An 8,286-nucleotide genomic window follows, 5' to 3' on the forward strand; every position below is an offset into this window, starting at 1 on the left:
TCTCTCCCTCTCACGGCTGTCTTCACCTGCTCTCGGTGACCTACAGAAAACCAGCCCCGGGATGTGACATGAAATGGCGGCTCAGAAGAGCAAACTCATTTTTCAAAGGACATCTCAGAGGAAAAAGAGGCCCGTGGCTCTCTGCTACATTTTCATCGACTCTGTGGACATTATCGAGAGAGTTTCATTTTTGCTTTTATGTAGGAAGCTTTGCCATTTTAAAAATTGAAAGAAAGAAAAATGACTCAAAGGGACATCAGGATAGTTTTAAAGAACCAGGCACTTCTTCAAGAACTGCAAGTAGCAGCCAGTGTTTTCTAATCACGCTCCAGCAAATTTCAGAAACTTGCTGAAAACTCCCCTGCGCTAGTACTCGCGTGCCTGCCTCGTCGGCGTATGGTGCATGTGTGTATCCACATAGAAGAGCTCTCTCTTTGGCAGACATCCACGCCCACATGCCTCATAAATGCCATTTGAGTACTTACCTAAATAGACAAGGACTTGTTGGAAAATAACAATGAACTGATCAAAGCAGTTGCACAGGATTGAGATTTCATCCATGTGCAAGGGAAAAATATGATTTGTTCTAACAATTTGCACATTAGCAACAATTAGTATATCTACCATTAGAGATGTGATGAATTTGAGTAGGATACCTTCTTACACTTAAAATTTTTATTCCTTTTAAAATATATATGTATTTTTATTGATTTCAGAGAGGAAGAGAGAGATGGAAACATCAATGATGAGAGAGAATCATTGATCGGCGGCCTCCTGCATGCCTCACACTGGGAATCGAGCCCGCAACCCAGCCATGTGCCCTGACCAGGAATCCAATCGTGAGCATCAACCACTGAGCCACACCAGTTGGGCTTTATTCCTTTTTTTATGCACAAACATGTATGTCATATAAAAATAGAAAAGAGGGATAAAGCAAAAAAACAAAAACAAAACACTTTAATAAACATTGGAAGAGCCATTTTGGTAGAACTGTGACTAGGACACAGGATCCTGAATTGCATGGATGGAGAGGACGGGAAGCCTTTAAAAATATCCCACTTTTGTTTCTCAATCCAAACCGTGAGGAATGTCAGATGAAACAAAAGAGAGCGCTCCAGACCAAAAAGCCAAGGACATGCCCCTAATCCGGCCTTTTAGTGGGTAGCGTGAGTATGCCTGCTGGCCTCAGTTTCCCCACTTATCAAGAAAGACAGTTGGACTAAAGGACTCCACAGAATGTGAGGACGCGGCCGTTCCTACTATAGGCCCATGGACATGATGCTCTTTCTCACCCTATCCTGGGACTCATAAAATCCTTTTTTAAAAAATCTTTATTGTTGAAAGTATTATATATATATCCCCTCCCCCCCTGCCCCCCAGTCTTGCTATAGCAGGGAGGCTGTGGCAGGTAGAAAGTGCACAGCCCTTCTACAAATTCCCCCACATAACCTGTTCCCACTTTTTTCAGCTCCCCTCCCACCCCCCACCCCAGGCCTTTACCACCCTATTGTCTGTGTCCATGAGTTAAGCATATATGCATACAAGCTCTTTGAAATCCTTTTTCTTAAAGACTTTGAAGAATCCCCCCAACGTTGTTGGTAATGTTCTTTCAAAGCAAGCCCTCCCACACGGTGGGTGACTAGTCCCACCGTAGGTCACCTTCCCGATGGCCTGCTTGGGACAGAGCAGGTAAGGGCAGTGAAGGACTCAAAATCCTACTAGGGTCTAGGCCTGCGCTGCTCTGTAGCCATGGCTCCACCCAGGCTGCTAGTGTTCCTCTGCCGGGCATAGACATCCTCCTGGGAAGGACCCCGTCTTGTTGAATAAGGTGAATAACACTTATTTTCTTCTTCCCTCCCAGTGGCCAAAATCCAATTTCTATGCAAATGCTTTGGTCAGAACATTCTTCTTTTTAACGGGTACCAGGATTCTTCTCCGTGAACAGGAAGATTTGGACTCGCTGTTATGAACGGCATAGTGTTCCTCCCGAGGAGAAGTAGCTGATCTCATTCTTCTGTGCTGAGACCAGCAGGGCATAAAGGCGTTTTTTCCCGGGTCTCCCAAGGATTGGCGAAATCCACCGAAACCAAGGCTGACCTCTTGCCCATGTCCTCATGGCCCCAGGAGAGAGATGGCGGTAGAGCTTCCTTGTCTGGAGCCCAGAGTTCAGAATACACCTCAAAGGTTCATTCGCCTACTCACCGTTATTTACCAGAAGGAATTGTGCAATTGACCACTATTTTTATTTTGGGGAGGGTGGTTTTCTTGGGATTCTCACAGGTCAGACAGGCCCTTGTCCTAAAGAATTACAAATTCCCCTGATTGACCCCTATCAGTGCAGCCCGTTAGCCTTTCTCTTCCTACTTCCAATTTCCTCCCATGTTAGGTATTTTTGTGCACCGTATGCATTTATTGTCTATCTGCTGCCACCAGAAAGCAAGCTTTTAGAGCAGTGGTTCTCAACCTTCTGGCCCTTTAAATACAGTTCCTCATGTTGTGACCCAACCATAAAATTATTTCATTGCTACTTCATAACTGTCATGTTGCTACTGTTATGAATCGTAATGTAAATATCTGATATGCAGGATGGTCTTAGGCAACCCCTGTGAAAGGGTCGTTCGACCGCCAAAGGGGTCGCGACCCACAGGTTGAGAACCGCTGTTTTAGAGGATGCTGACTTTGTTCTGTCCACACCTATGTCACCAAGGGGAACAATACACATCACAGGTACCCAGCAAATTATCTACCATCCAACGGCTAAATGTCAGAACCCCTCCAGGTGAATAAAGAATATTTAAGGGTCAGTATAAATCATCTCATTAGCTTTAGGCACAGGAGATAGTTGTTTAATACACAGAGACATCAATTATATCGCCACCGAATGCTCTCCCATCTCAACCTCTGAGACTCGAGATGGCATTTCCAATGTGAAGTTTTATAACTCCCTGTCCCTCCTTTACTGTCAAAAGGCACAATTTAATGTCCAATTCTATTTATGTCTTGTTGCAATAAAGGAGATGCTCTTTATTGCATGGGTTGCAATCAAAGCTTCATGTTTTACAACTGAAAATGCCTTAGACAGTATTACTCTCAGCCCCAGCTAAGTTTCACTACAAGAAAGACACCCGCCTAAGCTACCTTTGAGCCATGAGGAACCCATGCCAACAGGGGCTGGGACACTTACTGCCGGAGCAGGAGGCTTCTTTAGGGCTGGACGACATCGGCTGGGCACAGAGTTGACACAGGCAGTCTCTCCCGTTGAACGTGACGCGGTCTCCGGGTGGAAACGGGCGCCTGGGGGACAGAAGGACATTGCTTGCAGGTTATCCCAGCGATTTCACTCCTGTTCCTTGCGCCTCTGCCTGCTGCCCTCCGGTGCCAAGTCCTTCCTTGGAGAAGCACCAGCCCAAATGTCTGAAATGCCACCTTAACCAAGCCGGCCAGCTGGACACGGTCCAAACACACAAACGTGCCTCAATTTGAGAAGGGAGAATGCGCTGCGTCTGCGGGCACCCAGACAGTAAAGGGAATGAATGAGTCACCTCTGCTCACTAGTGGGGGGATGTTCCAACAAGGCGCTCAGCGGGGCGCACACAGTAAAATTTTCCAAATGGAAAACCCTTCATGAAGAAACATTTCAAATGCCATACATTCCTATTCAGGCTTAAGGCCCCTCCCCAAGAGAGCTGGTCACAGGTCAAGCGTTAACGCTTTCAGCTCCCAAGACCTCTGTGATAAATTCTGCTGATCTAGACTTTGTCCTGGACATCTGAATGGGCGATGTGAATGGATCATTGTGCCGGGTGGGACCCAGTCCCTGGTGGAGAAATATGACAATGCCATAAATATCTGTTTAAAAATTAATACTAGTTTCTTTCCAGAAAGAGAATATCCTTTCCCATGAGACAGTCATCAATAACAGCACATTTTGCAAAAATACTGCCTTCTGCATCTATGGTACCAGTTTCTTCTGCAGGCAGATAGCATTTTGACAAAATCATGCATGCACAGCCATAGGTCAGCTTCCATGCCTCCTTACTTGCGCTAGGCCAGTGATGGCGAACCTATGACACGCGTGTCAGAGGTGACACGCGAACTCATTTTTTTGGTTGATTTTTCTTTGTTAAATGGCATTTAAATATATAAAATAAATATCAAAAATATAAGTCTTTGTTTTACTATGGTTGCAAATATCAAAAAATTTCTATATGTGACCCGGCACCAGAGTAAAGTTAGGGTTTTCCAAAATGCTGACACGCCGAGCTCAAAAGGTTCGCCATCACTGCGCTAGGCCAAGGTGCCAATTATCTTCATTCACATGGGTTTTCGTTTTCAAATGTGTGATTGTCTCGGTGGGAAATGGGGAGCTCACAGGCAAAACAGCCCCGCACACCTGGGTCAGAGCGATTACTTAAGGACAAAGTCAAGCTTCTTGACGTGAGTTTTGCTTTCACAACTGCCATCCCTCCTGAAGTCGCCCTTGGGCTGCCTCCCAGTGGCAGTGAACTGTGAACTGTAATACACACACAGGGAGTACATTCGAACCTAAGACCACGCCACCCGTGGCTTGGTGCCAGTCGCCGAGGAGCGTGTTAAATGCTCTAGCCCAGGGGTGGGCAAACTTTTTGACTCAAGGGCCACAATGAGTTCTTAAACTGGACCGGAGGGCCGGAACAAAAGCATGGATGGAGTGTTTGTGTGAACTAATATAAATTCAAAGTAAACATCATTACATAAAAGGGTACAGTCTTTTTTTTTTTTTAGTTTTATTCATTTCAAACGGGCTGGATCCGGCCCGCGGGCCGTAGTTTGCCCACGGCTGCTCTAGCCCCAAGTTTTAGAAATGCTGAGTTGTGGTCGCCCTCTCCTTCTCAGGGTTCAGTGTTCCTTTCCATTGTTCAGATAAGGCCCAGAGAGGGTCAGCGACCGGCCTGGATGGATCAGCTGGGGAGGCCAGGTGACAGGCAGGTGCAGGGGATGCCCACCAACTCAGAACCTCCTTATGATAGGAGTCAAACCCAACTTAAGTTCTATAATGTGTAGCACTCACCGCAAAACAATAAAAGCACATTTTCCCACCCACACTTCAGTTTCCTTCTCTCTGACTGATCGTTTTAATCAAGTGAAGTTAAGATTTACATTGTAGATGATAGATGACCAGGAGCAGGGATTGGCAAACTTTTCTCCTAAAATACCAGCTCATAGATATTTTTTTGTACTTGGTGGATCATATGATTTTTGTCACAACTACTCAACTCTGTCACTGTAGCTTGAAAGCAGCCACACACGATTCATCAACAAATGGGTGTGGCTGTGTCCCAATAAAACTTTATTTACAAAAACAGGTATTAGGTCTAATTTGGAGCAAAGTTTGTCCACTCTTGCTCTAGAGTAAATGAGACTACTTTAAACACACACACACACACACACACACACACACACACACACACGCAAGAACTTCTACTTCCAAAGAAGCTTTATCTTTCGAATCAGTTATGTCATTTCCTCCCAATGTTTCATTGCTCAAAATCTTTTGAGACCTAGAGCTACTTTCAGACTTGGTTTCAAGCCACTCAATATGAGTCTTATTATTTAGAAGACACCATAAATTACTTTTTGACAAAGGCTGCTAATACAGTAGAAAGATAAAGGAATCTAGGGACACATTAGAAAAAGGAATATTTTAAGACTAAGCACACTTACTCTGTGATTATAATAAACATTTTGTGGGGAAAAAAAGAAAAAAGACTAAGCACAATTCAAGACTCCAGGGGGCCATCCCAAGCGTAGGCAGCAGAGCCCAGCACTCTGCCGGGAAGCCCTCACTTACTTGCAGATGGTACACGCGAAGCAATTGGGGTGGTAGGTCTTGCCCAGGGCAGTCACCACTTCTCCTTCCACGAACTCCCCACAGCCATGGCAGCGTGTCCCATACATCCTCTGGTAGTCCAGGGTGCAGAGGTACTCCCCGTTCTTTATGAAGAAGCCACCTTGGGCCAGGTCACAGCCGCACACTGTGGAAAGACAAGTTCACATCCGGTTATGTTGTCTGTCCAGCTGCTGGGGCAGTTGCCCTCTGCATGCTGTTCACTTACTCTATGATCTCAGTGGTTTGGGCTTAGGGGAGGGGACTGGTACAAAGAGCTATTTATTGTTGGGCTCTGATCTCTCTCTTGCCTCCCTCCCCTTTAGTTTCCTATCCTTTGGGAGCGATGCAATATCTCATACCAGTAAACTCCATTGGCCAGGTCTCAATGACTTTTGTGGTATGTCTAAGATTCAGAGATAATCAAACGGTCTTGGATGGAATGATACTCTTAGTTCATGGTGTCTTAAATATGAACCAATCTGTCCCCTTGCAATGCCATTTAGGAAAGGTGCCTACTGCTTGCCCACACAACTGCTTTGTTTGAGCCAAGATTGTAACTGAGCTGAGTAATAAATTCCCACTCTATGAAAAGCAGTAGCTGAAATGCCCAATGTCTATTTTTTCACACTCTGGAAATACTTTCTCATAGCTATGGAAAATTCAGATGTTTAATTTTCTCTTTGTGCAGTAAATAGGAAAAGCCAATTATTTATGTATTATAGAGTGAGAGATAAAAATGAACAGGCAGAAGAGGAGAGAGAAGGGAACTTGCCCAAGAGAAAAAGATCGTTCAGGACATTAATACATGCAAAAGAGGGTGCTTCGCTGTGTCTGGATCCTGGTGTCTTCTTTCAGGGCTGCAGCTGTGGGTTACGTAGACGAGGCAAGAAAGCAGGTCCTGAGATGCTAGGGGCTGGGGCCCAGTGTCCATGTTCAGACAAGACCAGAGAAGGCCACAGTAACTTGTCCAAAACCAAAGCCTCAGGCAGCCACTGCTGAAGGACTGGGAAGCTACAGCCAAAGCTGGAAACCTCCAATCTTAACCCCCCAATTCCCAAGGTTGTGTGATGCCTGTACAATCAAGGGCCTTAGGCCAAGAACCCAGGATGCTTCTTGGTTATTCCTGCAAGCAGCTAACAGGCACTCAGTTGGGGTATGAAGGAGGTGAGTTCAATCACTAAATTGCTTGCCTACTAGAACTCTTTCAGGGTCCAGATTACTTCCCATGACTCATGAACACGCCTAGATGAACTCATGCTGGCTACAGGGACATTCTGACGGAGCTAACTACTCCCCCACCTTCAGTTACCAGACTTCACTAATTGCAAACGATTAAAGATAGTCAGGGTGACGTAGAGCCTACAAGCAGGCTGTCCACTGGGGATCCATCAGCCTTTGTTTAGATCAACAGTCCACAGCTATGACCTCCTTCTTTGTGATTTACAATCAAGTAACCCAAGATGATAGCTGAAGTCCATCACGCCTGAGAATGACCACCCTATAAATACTACTGTGATCACATTACCTGGAAAACAGCTCATTCACCACCTGCTGCCTCCTCTAACCTGCCAGGGTCCCCACTGTTCTCACATCTGCTTCATCCTTACCAAATGGGTCCTGTGGGTTGAGGGAATGCAAATATGGACTAACCTCATCCTGCCTGCAAATTCCTTCAACAGCAATAAACATAATCTTGGGTCGGGGGAAGGGGATTATAGAATATCTCAGAGATTTTTCTTCAATATTCTTCTATGTACATATCTTATTTTCCCACAGGGTGACAAAGCACTTTATGGGTAAGAGTCCTCATCTTTACTTCTTTTGATCCTTCAACCATGCTGTCTAAGGTAACACTGGGAGCAATTTTTGAGATAAGTTGAATTGAGCTCAACTTTGACGGGTTCCCCTGGATTCCAACCTTCAGTGACATCATTTGCTCTTCCAGACTTTCTTACTTCTCAAAGTCATGAGAAGTGAAAAAAGAATGCATTTGAACTACTATTAATTCCCTTTATTCTCTCCTCCAATCCCCACAAATTTTTTTTTATTAAAGTTGGTCGGTTTTATATTAACAGCTTAGCAAATACTTTTAACTTTTTTTAAGTGCTTTTGAAAATACTCTTGCACAAAGCAAAACTTTCACATCCAAGTGATCAAGAAGTCTCAGTTAGTAAGATCAAACTTCAGTAGAGTTTTTGATTTTTAAAACTATTTAGATCTTTAACTTTGGGTGCTCCACTTGTCTTTGCTTTAGTTGAAAATTAACATATGCCCAGGGAAAAGCAGAGATCCCTTTCATTAAAAATTATATATATCTGCCAATGACAGAGATTAATTGCTTCCTTCTCAGTGACCATTATTTAAAACATGTGCGGCACCGAAGGCCCCTCTGAATCTGCTGCTTTGCCGTCACTAAG

General features: G+C 44.7%; 1 protein-coding gene across 24 annotated transcripts in view; it reads right to left on the reverse strand.

The window, feature by feature from the left end:
* Nucleotides 1-8,286, reverse strand: part of ABLIM1 (actin binding LIM protein 1) — a 245,521-nt gene that overhangs the window by 99,407 nt on the left and 137,828 nt on the right. For 23 of the 24 annotated variants that reach the window (XR_002829088.1, XR_002829089.1, XM_014455312.2 and 20 more), the window contains 2 exons: nucleotides 5,831-6,014; nucleotides 3,185-3,294 (listed from right to left, as the gene is read on the reverse strand). Coding sequence is in view for 22 of the 24 variants with exons in the window: in XM_023753381.1 (XP_023609149.1) it covers nucleotides 3,185-3,294; nucleotides 5,831-6,014 (294 nt within the window). In the remaining 2 variants the exon portion in view is untranslated. Of the gene's footprint in view, nucleotides 1-3,184; nucleotides 3,295-5,830; nucleotides 6,015-6,095; nucleotides 6,115-8,286 lie in introns of those variants that run through there. The other variant, XM_023753387.1, reaches the window with a different exon arrangement.

Source organism: Myotis lucifugus, unplaced genomic scaffold, assembly GCF_000147115.1.
Source record: "Myotis lucifugus unplaced genomic scaffold, Myoluc2.0 scaffold_44, whole genome shotgun sequence".
NCBI classification, from domain to species: Eukaryota; Metazoa; Chordata; class Mammalia; order Chiroptera; family Vespertilionidae; genus Myotis; species Myotis lucifugus.